The sequence below is a fragment of the Topomyia yanbarensis genome, chromosome 2 (assembly GCF_030247195.1).
Source record: "Topomyia yanbarensis strain Yona2022 chromosome 2, ASM3024719v1, whole genome shotgun sequence".
Lineage (NCBI taxonomy): Eukaryota > Metazoa > Arthropoda > Insecta > Diptera > Culicidae > Topomyia > Topomyia yanbarensis.
In genome coordinates this window covers 324952165-324977324 of record NC_080671.1, presented here as the reverse complement: position 1 = coordinate 324977324, position 25160 = coordinate 324952165, and the positions used below count along the sequence as shown (strand labels likewise).

Sequence of the window (25160 nt, the reverse complement as noted above, 5' to 3'; positions counted from 1 at the left end):
TTCTGTATTTTCGGCATAGCAGAAACAGTACTAAGTTGATGAATAAACTTCGAGTTCCTTCATTAGATTACTGAGCGGCAGCAATGCTTTCGACTTTTGCAAATGAAATAGTACCGACAGATACTCTCGAAATGCTCAATTTGATACACCTCTGGTGCGGCGTAGAAACCATTGAATAACCAATTAATGAAATCAGTTCCATGTGTTGTTGGACTGATTCACGATTCTCATGCATGGTTTATAGTGTAACTTCATCGAAACTAACCCTAGGTGCACTCCTTAAATACGCCTGCTTCGGTTATTTTTTTCCAACTATGCTTTCTGCGGTAAATATTAGCACGTATGGTGCTTAAGCCGATAGTACACTGTGTCACATATTTGAACAAGAGACAAAGTTTCGATGAACATTTTATCGAATGTCCAGCGAGTTTTTGTAGAGATAGGTCGACCTATCGGTCGATTACCTTGTCTCTCAACAAATAAACAACCAGTGTAATAGCGGATTTACCGAATAACTTTTTGATTTTATAGCCATCATTCAAGCAGTATTTGCTGTACCTAGCTGATATCCTGGGTTTAGTTGGATCAGTTTCTCAATTCTCTATTCGTTTTTCTCTTCTCATATATATTTTATCGTAATATCCAGTTAGCGCATTCTATTGCAGAACAATGAAACTTGAGTTTTGTTCTCGGAAAGATTTTTCAACTGGTTATATGCTATGCTCAATTCATGTCTTCAAGGCTGTTCTCTTGATTAACAACCGTGTATTCTGTAGCGTAATAAGTGATTCCGTTACCTCCCAGGATGATAAATACGTGACGCTAAAATATGAGACTCGCATATCTACGCAATTGATTTATCCAAAATAAAAATTAGTGTGAAAGTAACCGGTTTCTGGCTATAATGGAATTTATTTATTTGCCCTTGATACGAAATCACCGTTGCACTACCGTCTACTCTCAAAAATTAACAAAGAAACCTCCAAATTAAAAAAAAAACAAACTTGCACCATTTATTTATCATCCTGGTTTTCTACGTTCGACTGCTTTCCAGTGTTGCATGCATTTATATATACTTTTGAATTAACTGTTGTACAATCACAGTTGCAGTAGTTGTAGGAAAGATTTAAGATTTAAGTGAAAGTGATCGATTGTTCGGAAATTCATCTTGAATGTGTATGAGCCTAACAAATTACAATAGTTTCATATGTGTTAGTTCGTATAAACGCAGTTCGAGTGTAATTAGCATGAATCTCGTAAAACATAGGTTCCACACGCAGGCGGTTTCAGTACACATATCCGGGAAGTGTTCTAATTCCATGCAATATGGAAAACGAAGAAAAACCAATTTGGAAGAGATTCCCGAAAATCAGATGCATCGGTTAACTCGCGTTTATACTAAACTCTTGAGGCTGTTTTTTCAAATAAATCTACAATGAGAGACTCTGATTGTTTACTTTCTCTTCTGTTATTAATTCGGTCGCTTTAATATTAATCCATAATCAAAACTACCGTCTTTCGATCTGTACTGTAAAATAGGTGAAAAATATTATAGTGACGAAAGAGAAAATAAACAAAGAGAGTCTCTCATTGCAGATATTACGGTTTGAATAAAAGCTCTAGAACTATGCAACTATTGTGTTGTGTTGCTGTTGAAAATACTTAATGTTTATGGATGAACATGTACCTATTTATTTTCACTTTTGAAATGCTCTTCTTAAATCTTGTCCCTCGGTCAAAAAATTTGCTTGATTGCATTTTGAAAATTTAAAAGATGTAAACAATGGATTTGAGCTTGGAATACCTACTTCTTTTGTGTAACAATGGTTTTTCTTAGTGTGTACTCTATAAGTCGTTAAGAGCCATGGTTGTAGGTTTTAATATTTCACAAATGGAAACCGTCCTTGAACTACACATAGTAATCATGTATTCCTTGAAAACATCTTATGCACTTGTGAACAAATAAAATCCTGTTTGTAACTACCGAATAAAATACCGAATAATCATTGAGTAGCTTGTGTCATTTTCCGGAATACTTGATCCTGGAGAACTATTTTGCGGAAAGTACCATCCTCGGAAAACTTTTTTCTTGAATACCATTTTCCGGAAACACATAAAACCCCAACCAATACTCTTTAAACTTGTTTTGAAGCGACGTTCTATGAGATTTTGTCTTGAATTTTGCTTTCTGTTGAACGTGAACAGTTCTTTGGAAATATGGCTAAATCTTATACTATTCATAATCGCATAATTTATAGGATTTCCTATCTTTATGGGACTGATTTGCGATCATAGGCAGTATAGCAGTGGTTGTGACCACATTCACTTTCCCGTAAATGCTATACAGTGAAACGGTTTTCCGAAGCATGTGGTATATTCCGGGGAAAGGTTTTCCGGGAAATGGTATTCCGAGAAATGACGTATAATCATTGAGTAAAATAACTTAGAAATACATTGCGTAACGGTTATCATGGATTTTACCTTTCTAAAGCTATCGGTTACTATCTTATTTTGATCTGCTTCTTTGCCTTCTTAGTCCATTCACATGCAACACTTTTTCGTGAAGTTTGTGACAGATAATGTAGAATGATGGTTAATGCTGGTTTAGTTGTTAATATCCATACTCAACCGGGCTGTAGTAGGCCAATGTAGTTGATATTCATTAGTTAATTTGTGATCAGAAGATAGATAAACCCGAAATGGTTTGTTTCTGACTGCATAGCACTAGGTTGGACTTGACGGTAGTTTTTGTGAGAGAATTTGTTTCTGGTCGACAATGTACGTTATTTATACCTATCATTCATGTTCACTGATCAACTACAGCCCGGTTTACGGTACCTTGAATGATTATATTCTTTCTTGCTGATCGATTAAACGAGACGGTAACAACACAGTTTGAATGTTGATTTGTGCGATCATAAAAGGGATCACAAACTCCCTTATGTTCCTTTGTGTAGAAATTAATGGAGAGGGGCAGCACACGATTTGCATTCATGAAAAACAAGCAATTACAATAGCCGACATTTAAATCGACGAGTCGAGCCAAGCTTATTATGCTTCCGGTTCTTTTTCCCTCTCTCCTTATCCTTGCGGATTTCGCGAACAAGTGTGTAAAAGGCGTCGTCTACTCCCATTCTGGTTTTAGCGGACGTTTCGACAAACGGTACACCGTATTGTTTAGCCACCTGCAAAAGAAGAAACTATAGCTTTGGATCTTGAATTCGCTTCCGCAACTTACATCTCTCGCCTGATTCATATCAACAGCCCATGCCTGGAGATCGCATTTGTTACCGACCAAAACCATGGGAACTTCCTCGGCGTCTTTCACGCGTTTTATTTGCTCTCTATATGTTCCTATTCGAAGGGGTTAAAAATTTTTAGCAACTATTCATAGAAACTGTACCGTGTATGCACCTAGATTTGAGCAGCTTTAAAATTTACGTACTTTTTTACAGTATTAATACCATATAAGATCATTTTTCCGAAAATTTTAAGTGTAAGATTGCCACTATTCACGCAAATTCGTTCTTTCGAAAAAAAAAAAAATCATTTACACACGGCTAATTCAGAGATAGAAAAGCAATTACTCCATACTAAAACGTCCAAACAGAAAGAAGTGGAGACACGAAAAGATATCTTTTACCTAAAAAATATATTCAACCTGTAAAAAGTAAAGCATCATATTTGGATCCGTTATGTACATCGTGTAGGGGACCAACGGATAAGACCGACACCCCACAATTTTTACCAGAAGTTTTTTTATTCATTTTGTAGGGTCATGTTATTAGTAGTCGGTACGATTACTTTGAGCATTACGAGACACATTGATATTACGCATAATAAAAAAACTTCACTGTAATTTTAATCTAATTTCAATGCGCAATTCATTTTGAAATTTCACCTGCAATTCTGTCAATGTTAACGAAATGCGTGAGGACAAATTAGATATGATGTAAAAACGCTAATATAGTAAATGTTATATAATTACTAGATATGCTTACAGTTTGTTGTCCGGTAGCAATTATTTGAGATCATTATATATGACTTCTCCATGATCCCTAAACCTGTCGATGTTCGGTGGCGGCAGCGAGTTATTTGAACTATTGATATCATAGTCGCACTCATCGATTATTCGGGTTAGTCATCAAGTTGACGTATTGACGCATGAAGAGGAAAAATAGAAAATTAAGAAGCGTTTATTTTGTTAGTGAGTATTAATTTGATTCTAAGTGGGAACAAAGAGTAAAAATAACCTATACAACAAAGATAATGAAGATGAAAAAAGACCAAGCAGAAACACAAATATTGATCGAGATTACTGTTTAAAAGCAGGAAAGCTGAATTGGAACATACAAACTATTTGAGCACTTTATCACCGGGGTGTTGTCATGTTTGGGAGATCGCAGGCGAGGTACGCGAGGATGATCGCGAAGAGCAACCAATGATAATCGGGTATTTTTTTCATATTCGGGAATCCTGGCATGGGACACTTTAAGTTTAGGAGTCCCAAAACAGGGCCCACGGCCAAGCCCAGGTCACCTACAGAGAGAACTTGGCCCTAAACTCACACTTTGTACATTATTTCGACCGTGGCATTGGTGGGTAATAAGGGTCTTCAGGTTAATGTCGATATTTTCGTTATAAATTAGATAATTAAATTTATTCTTAATAATCGTTTTCTCCATCATCTTCAAAGCTTTCTTCTTCCGCTAGAAGAGCTTTGGTGTCTTCTAAAAATCGTTTTATACTTTTTTTAGCCATCCCCGAGGTTCAGTCACGACAGGATTCACATTGTGAACAGGTGACATTTATCAAGCTCCATTATAAATGTCACGAAAGACATTAACAAACCTTCTGGTGGGATTTCCATAATTTTTTCAAGCTTACCAGTATCCACTGATTGTTTAAATTTCACTTGACACACTTCTCGAATGGTAATAAGGGTCTTCAGGTTAAGTACTAAACTTGATCACAATGTAGCTTAAGTAAAGAAAAAATAGTCGTAGCCAGAGTTTGTATGTGATATAATCACTGTAATACTGCTTTTGCGGAAGTGGTAGGTACAGTATCGTGCCGAGGGAGAAACACAGTCCAAAATTATTACTTTTATTTTCTAACATTGTGGACTGAATGTTCACAGCCTTCAAAGTTACCGATCCTCTGAAAAGCTGGCTGTTTGCTATGTATCAACCAGGCCGGTGGTAGAAATTTATCAAGGGCGGGGATGGGGGAGGTGTTCGAATTTTTACGTTCTTATTGTAATGTATGATTACGAAAGAAGAGTATGCATCGTTTCATCCCCGGCCAGCAAAGGAAACACCAGAGAAAAAGGGCTAGTCTTATTGCAGCCAGTCAACAGGCAAGTCTCTGTACAATAAACGAAAATAAAAAAAAAAACTGAAACCAGCATGTGAACCATTCTTTTATGGATATCACCGGCCAAGCGGTGTCAGGCACCCTCGAACCCTCAAGCTGTGAAGATTTTTATTCCGAGACCTGGAAGGTCTAGTCTTATGTAGCAATCGACTCAGATCAACAAAGTGGAACAATATCTATTATCCAGAAGGAATCTTCAACAGACACCAGTGCCTGCTGGACGATGGTGGTTTCTGATTTTTACTGCAGTGGTTTCTAGTACACCTATCGTCTAAATATAAACCTCTTGTTCCTCCCCATCCTCCTGGGCCACCGTTACTTCATAAGTGATTGTGCTCTTGCTCCTCATATTTTGAGGTAAGCGTTCGTGTTTTTCCATTGCTGCTGTTTCTTGCTTGGTGTTCAACCTTCGTGGTATAACTGGCCTGCTCAGCGGCGCACAGTGGTCCCAAAGAGCAAAAAAGACGTTTTTTTAGATTGCGTCAAAACGGTTCGCATTGGCAATATGGTGTCATTGAGAAAGTTTCTTGGAGTAGAACTCCCCTTCTTTCTGTCTTATCGGATTGATGATTAATCTCCCTAATAGTGAGTTGCGAAATTTATTTTCTTCAATAATTCAGATAGACACTTACTTCAGCAAAGGTGTAGTAAAACTCGTTACAAACATTTTACCTGAAGACTGCAACTCTCTATCTTTTGAGCTTTTTGAGATATGGGACATTATTTGTAAAAGGCCCCTTAAAACAGGTTTTTCATCATAAGTTCTTCTAGATTTTTTTCCATTATATAAATGTTCTAAAACATTGTTTGGACTATAAAACTGCATTACTTTGCCGAAGACGGAAACTTGCTATCGCTAGTATGTGTGGAAATATTCACATTTTTTTTTATTGAAAATAGCTCTTTTTCAAACGGGCAAAAGCGAGCAAACCACTTTATAAACAAATTAAAGTGCAAGAAAAGCACAACAAATGCTGGAAAAATCGGATCTCCCCGAGGCGGCCCTCTATGGAAATAGATTGAACTACACTCTTCAATGCAGGAAAAAGCTCTCTGTCGAGGAACATGGCCACGAGGAGTACAGCATCGAGAATTCCGTAGGAATTATTCAGAAGATCCATGGGCACCACAACCGCACTGAAGTACTGTAACATTTATGATGTTTTTATATTTTGTTTTATTGTGTTAGTTTAATTAGTGTTCATTATGTTATTCTTTGTAAACGGAATTGTACCAAGCAGCTTTAAAATCTTAACAAGGCCACTGAGGTCCGACGGAAATAAAACAAATAAATAAAACTAAATAAATGTGCTACCGATAATTTCAGAAAATGCATAGGGTCATTCCTTTGTTTAAAGGTATGTTTACTCTGGCAAAATGTTATTTTAGATGCTTAATATAGGGGTGGTCATCTTGTCACATCCCACGTTAATAGTTTAGAAACGTTAAGCTTAATATTTTTTTCTCCTTAGGGGGAAATTAGCATAGAACTTTAAGCTTGCTTATATGATACTACTCTCATTGTTTCCTTTTTCACACCCTTGCTCAACTTTGACTATTCTGACTCTAACATAAACCTTTAACAACATCCATTAAAAAATTAATTAGCGCTTTTTGAAACGTGCGCAAAGTTAGGCAAAACCAGCGTAAAATGGACAATGCAAATTTTAAACGCAATGTTAGGTAGATGAATTTAAAATAGATTTTAGCACTTTTAGGAAAAAGTCACCCCTATTTTGTACATTATATAGCAAATCAAGTTTGAAATTTTCTAACTGCACAAAACATAATACACACACGGTACCGTCTAATGAACAAGGTTTCTTACCAATATCTTCGAAACTTTTGGCACTGTTTACCGCGAAAACGAGTAGGAAGCCTTCGCCGGTTCGCATGTACTGATCTCGCATGGCTGAGTATTCTTCTTGGCCTGCCGTGTCCAGAATGTCCAGTAAGCAAGTCTCGCCATCTAATGATAAAGAATAGATATTGTAGCATTGTTTGATTAATATTGTTTGGTGCAGGTTGATGCTAAACCTACCCTCCCCTTGTAATACCCCCCGAAAGGCAACGTGCATGGCCACTAAAACAAATATTATTCGATAGATTTTTTTTCTCAGTGTTCAATCGAGACAATCTCTGCAACTAATGTGCATGACACGCACACCTACATTCAAACCGTTGCACTTATCAACGTTTTGTATAGTAATGTTTAAAAAACCTTAAAAGGCTGGCATGTAGTGCATTGGCACTGTGTGAAACTCACGACTCCCTTTCGTGCCTAACCACTAAAACACTCCTTACACCTTTTTCAGCCTTCTTCTCCATGGAACTATATCAAAGTATTACTTCGTGGGGGGTTCATTGTGCTTTTGTCGCACCTCTCTTTTGCTTTAGCTTTTCTCTTGCTTTTCGTTTCCATCTATTACGTCGCCATTTAGCTTCCGTCTTAGTGAACCGTTTAGCTGCTGATTTCGTGAGTCATTTAGCTCCTGTTTCCGCGAGTCATTCATTTCCCAGTCCCCGGCGGTGGACTCACCCTTCTCCGACTGAGAGTTCCCCGGCGAAGGAATTTCTCCCAACACTGAAACCCGATTTCTTGAGCCATTTTTTCGAGATCTACTCGGATATTATCCGACAATGAAACGTGTCGTAAGTTAATTAGCGCCCATCCAAATTAGAATTCACTCTACTATGTATTCCTCGGTGGTTGATTTATCCCTATTCCGATACTTGTTTTCCTTGGCCATTTAGCACCAATAGGTGCTGAGATCTGTTCAGCGGTTCCGGGTGGAGCGTAGCTTTCGGTTTACTGCTAGCTATTCGACGCTATCTACTCGCTCTAATCTCCGCCGTTAGATTTAGCCTCGTCACAAGCTACCCGTTAGGGTGTCGAGGTCGGGGCTTGGCACCTGGTTCGCTGGTGCCCCGAAAGCCCGAACCCGGTGCTACCTCGTGTACTACCTAACTGGTCACCGGCGGTGAATCTAGTCTACTCCGGCGGAATTCTACGACAGCGGAATTTATCCTAAACGCCGTTTTCTGTTTTACGCTGGCCTTCCAATTGGAGGCGCAACGTTGTTGGTCCTTTCGCACTTTCTCTGCAGCTCGGAGAGTATACTCGACACTACGCTGTGGACCGCATTCTAAATAGGCTCATCGCGGCCCACCTCTTCGAGGTTACTGTCAACTGTTACACCGGGCATATCCCTTCGAATCTATGGCAATCAAAAACCACGTGTTCTGGCGCCTTTTGCACGTTCACATACTTCGGCCAAAGAGATGACGAAGCATGTGCAAACCGATGCTGGTACTTCCGGTAGCATCCGTGCCCGGACAAAAACAGCGTCAAATAAAAGTTCACCCCGCCATGCTTCCTATCCACACCGACAAATTTGGGGTGAGGCGGTGGGTCCACCTTCCTTTGTCCGCGTTGTCTCACTCTTGCTACCACTTAGCCAACGATTCCGCTCTGACCAGTCTCCTTGCATTTCCTGTATTCTTCCGCTGGTAGCATTCCACGTCCACACATAGAGTGATGCAGACGACGCATACAGCCTCCGACGAGTTGTTGTCCTCACAGCCTTCTCACATATTTAATTGATCGTCTACTATCACACCCAGGTACCACCACACCCATCCATGGAATTGAGTGTCCGCCGACGGTTATCACGACGTGCTGGATTTCTTTTCGGTTGTTGACCAGCACTACGTCTCCGTCTTGTGGTGAGCCAGCTGTAACTTGGCGTCAGCCATCTAGGTTTCCACGACAAAGCCGACGATCTCGACTCCCCTGTGCACTGGCATTGTTAATACTATTTTAAAGTGTTGGACCGAGTATGAAGCCCTGAGGCACTCTCGCCGTCACCCTAATCTACCTCTGCCTCATGTTCATCCCGTATACCAGTATCTTGCACAAATACTCCGGGCTCCGCATTCTGTACAGAGATGCGGCGATAACCTCCTAGCTGAAGGCGTTCTTCGTGTTGATCGTTACCACGGTGCAATAGTGATTCTCTCTTTCTTTTCTTCGATGTTTTCTCCGGGCTCGTGATGGCTGTGCTGATGACGTCCACCACACAGATCCATTTCCGGAATTCGAACTGCCTCTACGATAGTCCGTTCTCATTTTCATCGTAGTTCGTCAGCCTATTGAGGATGACCCTTACCTGAATTTTACCATGAGTATCTAGTTGGATCTCCTGGTGGCTTGCCTGTTTTCGGCAACAGCAGCTTTTGGATCATCATTCGGGAAATAACTTTCCGTCAGACATTTTTGTAGAACTATCCTTAACATGTTCGAAAACACTAGGATCGCGGTCTTTATCGCCACGTTGGGGATACCGTCTGGACCTTTCGGCACCTTTCGCCACTATAAGAAGCTCGCTGTTGGAGACTCGATTGTCACCAGTATTTCCACTGTCTGCATCAACATATGGTGTAGGTGAAAATGCGGTCGAGTCGCGCTTTGAAAAAAAGACCCTCCACGATAATCTTTAGCTGGCCAGCGCACATTTCTACTGGCGTCGTTGGACCCTTGATCTTGGTGAGCACGACACGATAAGTGTTGCCATATGGTTAACGTTCACTTCTCTGCACAGCTCCTTATAGCAGGTAGACTTACTAAGCAGTGCCACGCGTTTAAAAGTGGCCCTTGCCACCCAGAATGTCAGCTTACACTCTTTTCTGACTGTCTCAGGTCTTACTCTCTGAGCGCGTCTTCTGGCTTCTATACAGGCAGCACGGAGGATGCCGAGCCTTTCATTCCACCACTACCCCGGACGCCGGCAGTTCCTCAGTTTCATTATCCTCGACACTGTTACGTCACATGCCCTCGCGAATGGTTCCGACAGCTCATCGGCATTCGAAATTGAAGCGAGACTGTCAGCACAAATTGCTTCCACAAAAAGGTCCTTATCGAAATCCTTTATTTTCCACTTCCGCTCGCCAATTCTCACTTTCCGCTTTACAATGCAATTCCGCCGATCAATGGTGCAGTGGATCTCCTGATGGTCGAAATTCCGTCGCTTAACGGAATGTGCTAGCGAAACCTTCCTTGTACAGCTTTAGATCCAGCTTCACCGGAGCTTCCAACAAGCTGTAACCTCTTGCGTTAGTCAGTCTGCTACCCCACTTCTCGGCCTAAGCATTTAAATCTCCTCCTATAACAACCGACGTTCGTTCGACGAACGAGTCAGTTAGTGCGTCCAGCATCCGATTGTACTACTCTGGTGTCTACCGTGGAGGAGCAGAACAGTTACATACGAATACACCGTTAATCCTGGCGATCACGAAGCCTAAGTGTTTGCTATCCACCACCTCTTGAACAGGGAAACCACCCATCACTTGGATTGTCACCATCCCTGCTCTATCCACCACTTAGTTAACGTTATCGGGAGGAACACGATACGGCTGTGCAATAATTGCAGCGTCGCACTTTGTTTCTGTTGTTGACAGCCACAACAATTGCTGTGCAATGTCACAATAATTGAGATTGAGCTGGGTTATCTCCATCATCATTGACCTGCCATCGAACCCGTCATTTCCTTCGGAACTAGTATATGGGACGTTCCGACAGATCTGCGCGAATACTAACAATGCAATGTAATTTGTTAAACAAAAAACTTTTACTAGCGTGAAGTTAGGCACCAAGAATTCAGGCACTAAAATTTTGCGCCACCTACATTTGAAAAAAGGAACTGTTTTAGGCACCAAAATTTTGCGCCACCTACATGTGAAAAAACGAACTCATACAGGCACTAAAATTTTGCGCCACCTACATGTGAAAAAACGAACTGATTCAGGCACCAACATTTAGTGCCACCTACATTTGAAAAAACGAACATGCAGGCACCAAAATTTCTCTTGACAAGTCGAACTCCAGCGTAATTTTTAGAAACAGCGAAACTCGCATTCGAAGCGCACAAAGCAAAATGAATCAACGCTGATGATGATGAGTAGAGCGAAAGAGACAACTAATACCACGACACTATGTTAACCGTGTCTGCAAATGGAGCTCGCATGTACAAACTATTTTGTGTGCGAATAATTATACATAAAAGCGTGCTGGAAACGAGCACAACACAAAAAATAGCATAGTGTTTGAACGGCAAGCACAGTCGCATTCACTGGGTAGCGTACCTCCACAGGCAGTATAACGGACTTCTAACTCAGCTACACTGGCTGTGAAAACACACAGCGCAGTGATCTGCTTCGCCTGCTGTTCAACAGGCAACTGAGCTGCTCTGGCGAAATCCGTCCGTTTAAATAGTCGATGATGACGTCATTCATAGAAGCGTAGCGCGTTAGGTACACAAATATGTCGTGCTGGACTAGGGAAGCGCTATCTTCTGTGTGTACATGCGCGATATTTTGACTAGGTTGTTTATTATTTCAATTTTTAATGCCATGATATCAAAAATCTATGGGTTTAGCAATTGGAATCCATTCTTAGAAGTATCTCGGAGCGATATGCGCAAATAATTTGAAAATTTATCGTCAGATGGCTGAATTATATGCGTTTAAAATTGGACCACTTTTCGTTACATACCATTTTTGTAGAATTTGCAACGTGCACCCCTATATCGAAAACAAAGACGTAGTCCTACGTCAAAAACACTTTCGCCCTTTTGACGAATTAATATTGAATTGTTTACACAAATCCAAAATCAAAAATGTTGAAAAAGTTGTTCTAAAGTGCCATTTGCGCGGATTTCTCACTATGTCTATCTTGTGACTGACACTAAGGGCTATCATTTGACCAAGTTTGAGCCCTTTTCTGTGGGGTTTGAAAATTCTGTTGAGCATTAAGTGCCAGGTGGTCAAGATTACACATATTGGTCCAAAATCAAAAATGTTGGAAAAGTTGTTCTAAAGTGCCATTTGCGCGGATTTCTCACTATGTCTATCTTGTGACTGACACTAAGGGCTATCATTTGACCAAGCTTGAGCCCTTTTCTGTGGGGTTTGAAAATTCTGTTGAGCATTAAGTGCAGGTGGTCAAGATTACACATATTGGTCCAAAATCAAAAATGTTGAAAAAGTTGTTCTAAAGTGCCATTTGCGCGGATTTCTCACTATGTCTATCTTGTGACTGACACTAAGGGCTATCATTTGACCAAGTTTGAGCCCTTTTCTGTGGGGTTTGAAAATTCTGTTGAGCATTAAGTGCCAGGTGGTCAAGATTACACATATTGGTCCAAAATCAAAAATGTTGGAAAAGTTGTTCTAAAGTGCCATTTGCGCGGATTTCTCACTATGTCTATCTTGTGACTGACACTAAAGGCTATCATTTGACCAAGTTTGAGCCCTTTTCTGTGGGGTTTGAAAATTCTGTTGAGCATTAAGTGCCAGGTGGTCAATATTACACATATTGGTCCAAAATCAAAAATGTTGAAAAAGTTGTTCTAAAGTGCCATTTGCGCGGATTTCTCACTATGTCTATCTTATGACTGACACTAAGGGCTATCATTTGACCAAGTTTGAGCCCTTTTCTGTGGGGTTTGAAAATTCTGTTGAGTATTAATTGCCAGGTGGTCAAGATTACACATATTGGTCCAAAATCAAAAATGTTGAAAAAGTTGTTCTAAAGTGCCATTTGCGCGGATTTCTCACTATGTCTATCTTGTGACTGACACTAAGGGCTATCATTTGACCAAGTTTGAGCCCTTTTCTGTGGGGTTTGAAAATTCTGTTGAGCATTAAGTGCCAGGTGGTCAAGATTACACATATTGGTCCAAAATCAAAAATGTTGAAAAAGTTGTTCTAAAGTGCCATTTGCGCGGATTTCTCACTATGTCTATCTTGTGACTGACACTAAAGGCTATCATTTGACCAAGTTTGAGCCCTTTTCTGTGGGGTTTGAAAATTCTGTTGAGCATTAAGTGCCAGGTGGTCAATATTACACATATTGGTCCAAAATCAAAAATGTTGGAAAAGTTGTTCTAAAGTGCCATTTGCGCGGATTTCTCACTATGTCTATCTTATGACTGACACTAAGGGCTATCATTTGACCAAGTTTGAGCCCTTTTCTGTGGGGTTTGAAAATTCTGTTGAGTATTAATTGCCAGGTGGTCAAGATTACACATATTGGTCCAAAATCAAAAATGTTGAAAAAGTTGTTCTAAAGTGCCATTTGCGCGGATTTCTCACTATGTCTATCTTGTGACTGACACTAAGGGCTATCATTTGACCAAGTTTGAGCCCTTTTCAGTGGGGTTTGAAAATTCTGTTGAGCATTAAGTGCCAGGTGGTCAAGATTACACATATTGGTCCAAAATCAAAAATGTTGAAAAAGTTGTTCTAAAGTGCCATTTGCGCGGATTTCTCACTATGTCTATCTTGTGACTGACACTAAGGGCTATCATTTGACCAAGTTTGAGCCCTTTTCTGTGGGGTTTGAAAATTCTGTTGAGCATTAAGTGCCAGGTGGTCAAGATTACACATATTGGTCCAAAATCAAAAATGTTGAAAAAGTTGTTCTAAAGTGCCATTTGCGCGGATTTCTCACTATGTCTATCTTGTGACTGACACTAAGGGCTATCATTTGACCAAGTTTGAGCCCTTTTCAGTGGGGTTTGAAAATTCTGTTGAGCATTAAGTGCCAGGTGGTCAAGATTACACATATTGGTCCAAAATCAAAAATGTTGAAAAAGTTGTTCTAAAGTGCCATTTGCGCGGATTTCTCACTATGTCTATCTTGTGACTGACACTAAGGGCTATCATTTGACCAAGTTTGAGCCCTTTTCTGTGGGGTTTGAAAATTCTGTTGAGCATTAAGTGCCAGGTGGTCAAGATTACACATATTGGTCCAAAATCAAAAATGTTGAAAAAGTTGTTCTAAAGTGCCATTTGCGCGGATTTCTCACTATGTCTATCTTGTGACTGACACTAAGGGCTATCATTTGACCAAGTTTGAGCCCTTTTCTGTGGGGTTTGAAAATTCTGTTGAGTATTAATTGCCAGGTGGTCAATATTACACATATTGGTCCAAAATCAAAAATGTTGAAAAAGTTGTTCTAAAGTGCCATTTGCGCGGATTTCTCACTATGTCTATCTTGTGACTGACACTAAAGGCTATCATTTGACCAAGTTTGAGCCCTTTTCTGTGGGGTTTGAAAATTCTGTTGAGCATTAAGTGCCAGGTGGTCAATATTACACATATTGGTCCAAAATCAAAAATGTTGGAAAAGTTGTTCTAAAGTGCCATTTGCGCGGATTTCTCACTATGTCTATCTTGTGACTGACACTAAGGGCTATCATTTGACCAAGTTTGAGCCCTTTTCTGTGGGGTTTGAAAATTCTGTTGAGTATTAATTGCCAGGTGGTCAAGATTACACATATTGGTCCAAAATCAAAAATGTTGAAAAAGTTGTTCTAAAGTGCCATTTGCGCGGATTTCTCACTATGTCTATCTTGTGACTGACACTAAGGGCTATCATTTGACCAAGTTTGAGCCCTTTTCTGTGGGGTTTGAAAATTCTGTTGAGTATTAATTGCCAGGTGGTCAATATTACACATATTGGTCCAAAATCAAAAATGTTGAAAAAGTTGTTCTAAAGTGCCATTTGCGCGGATTTCTCACTATGTCTATCTTGTGACTGACACTAAAGGCTATCATTTGACCAAGTTTGAGCCCTTTTCTGTGGGGTTTGAAAATTCTGTTGAGCATTAAGTGCCAGGTGGTCAATATTACACATATTGGTCCAAAATCAAAAATGTTGGAAAAGTTGTTCTAAAGTGCCATTTGCGCGGATTTCTCACTATGTCTATCTTGTGACTGACACTAAGGGCTATCATTTGACCAAGTTTGAGCCCTTTTCTGTGGGGTTTGAAAATTCTGTTGAGTATTAATTGCCAGGTGGTCAAGATTACACATATTGGTCCAAAATCAAAAATGTTGAAAAAGTTGTTCTAAAGTGCCATTTGCGCGGATTTCTCACTATGTCTATCTTGTGACTGACACTAAGGGCTATCATTTGACCAAGTTTGAGCCCTTTTCTGTGGGGTTTGAAAATTCTGTTGAGTATTAATTGCCAGGTGGTCAATATTACACATATTGGTCCAAAATCAAAAATGTTGAAAAAGTTGTTCTAAAGTGCCATTTGCGCGGATTTCTCACTATGTCTATCTTGTGACTGACACTAAGGGCTATCATTTGACCAAGTTTGAGCCCCTTTCTGTGGGGTTTGAAAATTCTGTTGAGCATTAAGTGCCAGGTGGTCAAGATTACACATATTGGTCCAAAATCAAAAATGTTGAAAAAGTTGTTCTAAAGTGCCATTTGCGCGGATTTCTCACTATGTCTATCTTGTGACTGACACTAAGGGCTATCATTTGACCAAGTTTGAGCCCTTTTCTGTGGGGTTTGAAAATTCTGTTGAGCATTAAGTGCCAGGTGGTCAAGATTACACATATTGGTCCAAAATCAAAAATGTTGAAAAAGTTGTTCTAAAGTGCCATTTGCGCGGATTTCTCACTATGTCTATCTTGTGACTGACACTAAGGGCTATCATTTGACCAAGTTTGAGCCCTTTTCTGTGGGGTTTGAAAATTCTGTTGAGTATTAATTGCCAGGTGGTCAAGATTACACATATTGGTCCAAAATCAAAAATGTTGAAAAAGTTGTTCTAAAGTGCCATTTGCGCGGATTTCTCACTATGTCTATCTTGTGACTGACACTAAGGGCTATCATTTGACCAAGTTTGAGCCCTTTTCTGTGGGGTTTGAAAATTCTGTTGAGTATTAATTGCCAGGTGGTCAATATTACACATATTGGTCCAAAATCAAAAATGTTGAAAAAGTTGTTCTAAAGTGCCATTTGCGCGGATTTCTCACTATGTCTATCTTGTGACTGACACTAAGGGCTATCATTTGACCAAGTTTGAGCCCCTTTCTGTGGGGTTTGAAAATTCTGTTGAGCATTAAGTGCCAGGTGGTCAAGATTACACATATTGGTCCAAAATCAAAAATGTTGAAAAAGTTGTTCTAAAGTGCCATTTGCGCGGATTTCTCACTATGTCTATCTTGTGACTGACACTAAGGGCTATCATTTGACCAAGTTTGAGCCCTTTTCTGTGGGGTTTGAAAATTCTGTTGAGCATTAAGTGCCAGGTGGTCAAGATTACACATATTGGTCCAAAATCAAAAATGTTGAAAAAGTTGTTCTAAAGTGCCATTTGCGCGGATTTCTCACTATGTCTATCTTGTGACTGACACTAAGGGCTATCATTTGACCAAGTTTGAGCCCTTTTCTGTGGGGTTTGAAAATTCTGTTGAGCATTAAGTGCCAGGTGGTCAAGATTACACATATTGGTCCAAAATCAAAAATGTTGAAAAAGTTGTTCTAAAGTGCCATTTGCGCGGATTTCTCACTATGTCTATCTTGTGACTGACACTAAAGGCTATCATTTGACCAAGTTTGAGTCCTTTTCTGTGAGGTTTGAAAATTCTGTTGAGCATTAAGTGCCAGGTGGTCAATATTACACATATTGGTCCAAAATCAAAAATGTTGGAAAAGTTGTTCTAAAGTGCCATTTGCGCGGATTTCTCACTATGTCTATCTTGTGACTGACACTAAGGGCTATCATTTGACCAAGTTTGAGCCCTTTTCTGTGGGGTTTGAAAATTCTGTTGAGCATTAAGTGCAGGTGGTCAAGATTACACATATTGGTCCAAAATCAAAAATGTTGAAAAAGTTGTTCTAAAGTGCCATTTGCGCGGATTTCTCACTATGTCTATCTTGTGACTGACACTAAGTGCTATCATTTGACCAAGTTTGAGCCCTTTTCTGTGGGGTTTGAAAATTCTGTTGAGCATTAAGTGCCAGGTGGTCAATATTACACATATTGGTCCAAAATCAAAAATGTTGAAAAAGTTGTTCTAAAGTGCCATTTGCGCGGATTTCTCACTATGTCTATCTTGTGACTGACACTAAGGGCTATCATTTGACCAAGTTTGAGCCCTTTTCTGTGGGGTTTGAAAATTCTGTTGAGCATTAAGTGCCAGGTGGTCAAGATTACACATATTGGTCCAAAATCAAAAATGTTGAAAAAGTTGTTCTAAAGTGCCATTTGCGCGGATTTCTCACTATGTCTATCTTGTGACTGACACTAAGGGCTATCATTTGACCAAGTTTGAGCCCTTTTCTGTGGGGTTTGAAAATTCTGTTGAGCATTAAGTGCCAGGTGGTCAATATTACACATATTGGTCCAAAATCAAAAATGTTGAAAAAGTTGTTCTAAAGTGCCATTTGCGCGGATTTCTCACTATGTCTATCTTGTGACTGACACTAAGGGCTATCATTTGACCAAGTTTGAGCCCTTTTCTGTGGGGTTTGAAAATTCTGTTGAGCATTAAGTGCAGGTGGTCAAGATTACACATATTGGTCCAAAATCAAAAATGTTGAAAAAGTTGTTCTAAAGTGCCATTTGCGCGGATTTCTCACTATGTCTATCTTGTGACTGGCACTAAGGGCTATCATTTGACCAAGTTTGAGCCCTTTTCTGTGGGGTTTGAAAATTCTGTTGAGCATTAAGTGCCAGGTGGTCAAGATTACACATATTGGTTCAAAATCAAAAATGTTGAAAAAGTTGTTCTAAAGTGCCATTTGCGCGGATTTCTCACTATGTCTATCTTGTGACTGACACTAAGGGCTATCATTTGACCAAGTTTGAGCCCTTTTCTGTGGGGTTTGAAAATTCTGTTGAGCATTAAGTGCCAGGTGGTCAAGATTACACATATTGGTCCAAAATCAAAAATGTTGAAAAAGTTGTTCTAAAGTGCCATTTGCGCGGATTTCTCACTATGTCTATCTTGTGACTGACACTAAGGGCTATCATTTGACCAAGTTTGAGCCCTTTTCTGTGGGGTTTGAAAATTCTGTTGAGCATTAAGTGCCAGGTGGTCAAGATTACACATATTGGTCCAAAATCAAAAATGTTGAAAAAGTTGTTCTAAAGTGCCATTTGCGCGGATTTCTCACTATGTCTATCTTGTGACTGACACTAAGGGCTATCATTTGACCAAGTTTGAGCCCTTTTCTGTGGGGTTTGAAAATTCTGTTGAGCATTAAGTGCCAGGTGGTCAAGATTACACATATTGGTCCAAAATCAAAAATGTTGGAAAAGTTGTTCTAAAGTGCCATTTGCGCGGATTTCTCACTGTGTCTATCTTGTGACTGACACTAAGGGCTATCATTTGACCAAGCTTGAGCCCTTTTCTGTGGGGTTTGAAAATTCTGTTGAGTGTTAATTGCCAGGTGGTCAATATTACACATATTGGTCCAAAATCAAAAATGTTGAAAAAGTTGTTCTAAAGTGCCATTTGCGCGGATTTCTCACTATGTCTATCTTGTGACTGACACTAAGGGCTATCATTTGACCAAGTTTGAGCCCTTTTATGTGGGGTTTGAAAATTCTGTTGAGCATTAAGTGCCAGGTGGTCAAGATTACACATATTGGTCCAAAATCAAAAATGTTGAAAAAGTTGTTCTAAAGTGCCATTTGCGCGGATTTCTCACTATGTCTATCTTGTGACTGACACTAAAGGCTATCATTTGACCAAGTTTGAGCCCTTTTCTGTGAGGTTTGAAAATTCTGTTGAGCATTAAGTGCCAGGTGGTCAATATTACACATATTGGTCCAAAATCAAAAATGTTGAAAAAGTTGTTCTAAAGTGCCATTTGCGCGGATTTCTCACTATGTCTATCTTGTGACTGACACTAAGGGCTATCATTTGACCAAGTTTGAGCCCTTTTCTGTGGGGTTTGAAAATTCTGTTGAGCATTAAGTGCCAGGTGGTCAAGATTACACATATTGGTCCAAAATCAAAAATGTTGAAAAAGTTGTTCTAAAGTGCCATTTGCGCGGATTTCTCACTATGTCTATCTTGTGACTGACACTAAGGGCTATCATTTGACCAAGTTTGAGCCCTTTTCTGTGGGGTTTGAAAATTCTGTTGAGCATTAAGTGCCAGGTGGTCAAGATTACACATATTGGTCCAAAATCAAAAATGTTGAAAAAGTTGTTCTAAAGTGCCATTTGCGCGGATTTCTCACTATGTCTATCTTGTGACTGACACTAAGGGCTATCATTTGACCAAGTTTGAGCCCTTTTCTGTGGGGTTTGAAAATTCTGTTGAGCATTAAGTGCCAGGTGGTCAAGATTACACATATTGGTCCAAAATCAAAAATGTTGGAAAAGTTGTTCTAAAGTGCCATTTGCGCGGATTTCTCACTATGTCTATCTTGTGACTGACACTAAGGGCTATCATTTGACCAAGCTTGAGCCCTTTTCTGTGGGGTTTGAAAATTCTGTTGAGCATTAAGTGCAGGTGGTCAAGATTACACATATTGGTCCAAAATCAAAAATGTTGAAAAAGTTGTTCTAAAGTGCCATTTGCGCGGATTTCTCACTATGTCTATCTTGTGACTGACACTAAGGGCTATCAATTGACCAAGTTTGAGCCCTTTTCTGTGGGGTTTGAAAATTCTGTTGAGCATTAAGTGCCAGGTGGTCAAGATTACACATATTGGTCCAAAATCAAAAATGTTGAAAAAGTTGTTCTAAAGTGCCATAGCTATATTATCCCCACAGATGTCTATAAAATTTCGCTTATATTGTTCCGGAAATATAGACTGAACCGTCCGGTCACATATGAAATTCCCATATAAGCCGGAACTCAATTTTTTTTCAAAGGGGGGACCCCATGAAATTTCAGAAATCGAATTCGTATTTTTGATGCCAAACATCTTCAAAATGCATGAAACGTCGAGATTTTATGTTATCACGGAAAAATTTTTTTTTATAAAAATCGACTTTTTGGGACTTTGCCGATTTTGCACCTTTTTTCAGTTCAATATTACCGTGGCTGTTTTTTTCTTTTGCAAAATTTTAGAACTTGAATAATGATTTCTTCTCTTGTATATTTGTCACGTCATGTATAATAATAAAATATAATATATGCATTTGAAAGCTTTTAATGAATATAAACAACGCAAACATTTTCGTCTTCATGATTGAGAAAGGCACAATTGTACCGCTAGGTGGATTAAAACAGGTTTTTTATTATAAAATCAACAACAAAATTGAGTGTAAAGTGCTTAAACCGAAAGTAATTTTGTTTAACGATTTTGAAGGTAACCCTAATAAACATCTTATGATCCAAGAGCCTAACGACCTGTTCAGGGTATTTTGTTTAACGATTTTGAAGGTAACCCTAATAAACATCTTATGATCCAAGAGCCTAACGACCTGTTCAGGGTATAATCCAAACAATATGTGGAATCGTTGAATTATATGGGTTAAAGTTCGTGTATAATTTTTTTTATTAGGGAAGACAACAATGGTTTATTTATACATTCATTATGTACGAGAAATAATTGCAGTCACACAGAGCCACACGAGCGTTCCAAGAGTAGACGTCCAACCATTTTCACGTGGAGGAGCGCCACGGCGGATATGATAACTCTTGATAAAATTGTCTGAAACAGGAAATTCAACAAGATTTTTAAAATTTGGACTAGGACTCGATAAACCAAAAAATATTAAAAAATGAATTTCGGAAAATAGCCGAAAAATTTGATATTTTTAATTAAAATTCGCTCACTTTTCTTAAAAATAATGAGAGAATTTTTTTTTCAGTTTTCCGTGGTTCATCGACTGGCTACACATACTATACATCCTCATAAAAAATAAAGTCAATCCGTAGAATAGTTATTATTTATTATTATTTATTTCCAGTAAATAGTGAAGTTAATTGCAAGTGCGTTTTACACAACGTGTTGGTGTGTAAAACCTCATGCAGTTAAGCCCGAGTACGAGCGAAGCGCGTGGCGGTACGCTTTTCGCACGAAAGGCGCGATTGAAAAATTCATATCTACGTAAGTATTTAATTGCCCATTCTCAATTTTTTATGGTATCAAGGAAAATAATTTTACTACTTTACACATTAAAAAAAGAAAAAAAAAATATGCCCAAGTTTGAAAAAAAACCGATTTGCTTTACACTTTTCAATATTTTCCATGAAACCAATACGTTGATTTAGTTTTTATATACTTCATCCAAAAGCTGTGAAAAAGACGCACATTTCATGTCTTGGGTACTTTTTGGTATCTTCTTTACTTTTGACAGTACGAGCGGATGGTGAACAAAACATTATGGCAAATCGCCCAAACGTTACATTTGAAACTGCGACCAATTTGCCAGTAAGTATAAGCGTAATTTGCTCATCCGAGTTGGAAAATAGCCTCCCGGCAACTCTTGCCTGGAAAATGACGAATGGATCCACCTATCTTACACCGCAAGCACGAATGAGTTTCAACATGTCACAACCAGTGGCGCTGCCAACAGTTGAATGACAGTGACCGAAAACATATAGATGGTATTTTCGCGCTTTTTTTAAGGGATCCTAGTATCCCGAATGTGAAGTAGCTTTTATTTTTTTACTCCTTCAATTATTCAAAAACTAGGGTTTTCAGTGATCAAAATTGTGTTTATACCAAACAGCGTTTTTCAACGCTATCAACGTACCAAGTAAGTGACATAAATACAATGAAGTGCATCTTAATAAATAATATTATTTAAATTAATATCACTATGCGCCGATTTCTTCACCCTCGCCTTACTTTCAACCCAGGTTTAAGGCGCTGGTAAAACAGAGTTAAAAGTTAAGCGAGGGTAAAGAAATCGGCCGTAAAAGTCGATTTCTATTTTATCGCTTAAATTTTAAACCAGGTTTACCGGTGCGCTTAATCGGATTTTAAAGTTAAGCGATGGTGAAAAGCACCGATATTGGAATCAAGGTTGTCACATTTACGAATTTTTCTGCAATCAGCATTTTTTTAACAATGTTTCGTCACAGATTCTTTTGCACAGGTGACAGATTTTTGGCATTTTTTGAAAATTCACATATTTCCACAGATTTTATACAGACATCACAGATGGTAAAAAGATTTGTTGGTCGAAACACAGATTTCAAAATGGAATCCCTGATTAGAATCTAACGTGACGAATAAAGAACATTTAAAGTCACGTAAATAAAGTAAACTAAACATGATTAGAATCTAAAAAGTTCATAGGATTATTAGGCAATCTATTAGACGTTTGTTTGACAATTCAGCGGTGGGTTCTGTCATCAAGTCTACTTCTGCGAACAGAAAAACTCGTTCGACAAACATCTTTTGTTAGTCCGATTCGTTTGGTGTTGGACCGAATCAACGATATTGTCGGACGTCGCACCCCTCGGAGAAACGTCAGAAAAGAAGTAAACAAGAAATAAACAGCTGATCAGAACCGTCTTAGGGATTGGCTAATTGGCGTCTTGTCGCAAAAAATATGCATAGATGGCGGATGTTTTGCGTATTCAAATAATTAGCCAGTATAAAGTATATCATATATATTCTAGAAATTAATACTAAATATTGTCAAAGGTTAACTGATAATTTTTATGCTTTGATGGAATACTTAAATATTGTTATCCCCATACACTGAAAAGAAATGCATGGTAGTTATAACAATCGAGCCATGGTAGAAAATACTATTTTCAATTTATAGTCAAATTTATCAAATAATTATTAAACTAGCAGAAAATATTTGAAACTGCAATTTGGTTTTAAGAATCGGTCATGGTAGTTTTTACTACTTTGCTACTTTGAATATTTAATTTTACCTACTTTACTACTTTGCATATTTAATTTTACATTGCTTTTGGGATCAACTTTCTGTAGCCTTTTCAGCTCGTTTTAGTTACCACGAACATGGTAATAATGAAAAGATTTACCAGTGTTTTTTAGCTGAACACGATGTACTTTCAAAATTAATATAAACATGGTTATTTTTGGAGATTTTAGTGCATGTGCATTACAGCAGTCCGCCACACTGTTAAAAAATCCGCGTGCGTGAAAGAAAACGCTTTTTCGGCTTTGTTATATTGTTTTCCCAAAGTGAGCTTTTATTCAAATGAAAGCGAAGTGAAATCAATTGTTGACTATATTTCTGCCCCGCAATTTATCATTGGTAAGTGAAATATTAATGAAATATAACACTAACAAATTTAAAAACATTTTTTGTTGCATTTTCTCTCTAGTTGCCGACGAAAACCTGGAGATCTGGGGACTACAGGAAGTAAATAAATCAGTCTAGTAATTAAAATTTTAAAGTGAATTGTGACGAATGAATTTATAAATAAAATCGAGAAAAAGTTGTTTAGTTAATCAAAAGAAACAATTCTTTAGTAAAATACTATACTACTATTACTATAACATGGTAAACAATAGTAATTTCAACCAGATAGCGATTTTCAAAACAACGATTGTCTTCGTTTCAGTGTAGGAAAGAAGTCATATTAAGTAGAAAAACTCTAGTAAGAGAACTGCGGAGAGAAAAACAGCATTTTTGGCAACGTATGCCCCGGCATTGTATGGCAACACGTCCAATGTTATAAGGATAGGAAATGTTCGATTGGATTCGTTTTTTGACCGCTAAATGCGAATCCAATCGATCAAAAATCGAGTCTCTTTCCAGAGTTTTTCTAATATTAAGCTAGTCAAGCGATACAATTATTAATTTAATTTAATTCATTACTGTAAAATTCAATTAAATTTGATATTATTTTATTGATTTTATTAATTTTACTTATTTACTGCATTTCGTTCTTTTTTTGCCTTTCTCATATAGAAAGGTAATGCAAACACTCAGAAAATCGTTAACCTAATCCCGATCCGGAGGCCCGAGTGTCATACCATTCGTCTCAGTTCGTCGAAATCGTAAAAGTTGTATGTGTGTGTATGTAAGTGTCAAAAATATCGCTCATTTTTCTCAGAGACGGCTAGACCGATTTGCGCAAACTTAATCTCAAATGAAAGGTACAACCTTCCCATGAGGTTAATAATTTGAAAGAATTGAAAAAGCACGTTTTATCTTCAACATGCGAGTAAAGTGTGAACATGATAGATGACATGGGGGCAAAATTCAAAATCTGACCGATAGCGGAAACCATAAATCGAATTTCTGGGCATGTCCTATTCGAGAAAAAAATATAAATTCTCGCAAAGCAACAAAAACATTAAAAAATTACCTACTGTTTCAGATACACTTCAAGAAAAAAAGCTTAAACGTGTTAATCCGCTTCAAAATAAAATTACTTCTCTACCTATGCAAGGATTGTCTATATATTCCCGCATAAACAAATACCATTCCAGAAACGTTTTGAACTATTTCCAAACTATTCATATAATGCTCACCATATTCCGAATACTACTAATATATTCCATCATTATACTTGAACTATTAAACTACCATACTCATTTAGGTACCATTTGCTATATCTTCCGTGTATCCTATATTGATGAATTGATGAAAATAAGTATTATTTTTAATTTTCATATTAGGCTATTAAGGGCGATTAAATGGCGCGTTCCGTGAGCGATTTGGGGGCGATTTAAGGGCGGGTTGGGCGGCTAAAAAATGGCAAATCGCCCAAATGTTGCATTTGAAATAGCCCCCTAATTGCCAGCAATTTGTTGGCAAATTGAAGGGCAATTAGCGCAGCCGAGTTGGCAAATAGCCCCCCGCTAGCCAGCAACTTGCTCTTTTTGAAAGGGATATAGCTCAGTCGGGTAAAGCAATAGTCCGCGAAGTGCCAACGAAACTTTCTTCAAAAGATGGCGTGTAACAAAATGAAACTTCATCAATCGATAGAATTGAAAACGCAAAACAGAAGAATTTTTGACGTAGGACTACGTCTTTGTTTTCGATATAGGGGTGCACGTTGCAAATTGTACAAAA

The 25160-nt window shown here is 38.5% G+C and overlaps 1 protein-coding gene across 3 annotated transcripts in view; it reads right to left on the bottom strand.

Annotated features, from left to right (window-relative positions):
* Window positions 1–1863: 1863 nt before the first annotated feature.
* Window positions 1864–25160, bottom strand: part of LOC131683797 (GTPase HRas) — a 44585-nt gene continuing 21288 nt past the window's right edge. For all 3 annotated transcript variants that reach the window (XM_058966116.1, XM_058966115.1, XM_058966114.1), the window contains exons 3-5: window positions 7205–7345; window positions 3239–3354; window positions 1864–3185 (exon numbers count right to left, since the gene is read on the bottom strand). In XM_058966116.1, the coding sequence (XP_058822099.1) occupies window positions 3009–3185; window positions 3239–3354; window positions 7205–7345 (434 nt within the window). In that variant the 3' untranslated portion in view covers window positions 1864–3008. The remainder of the gene's footprint in view (window positions 3186–3238; window positions 3355–7204; window positions 7346–25160) is intronic.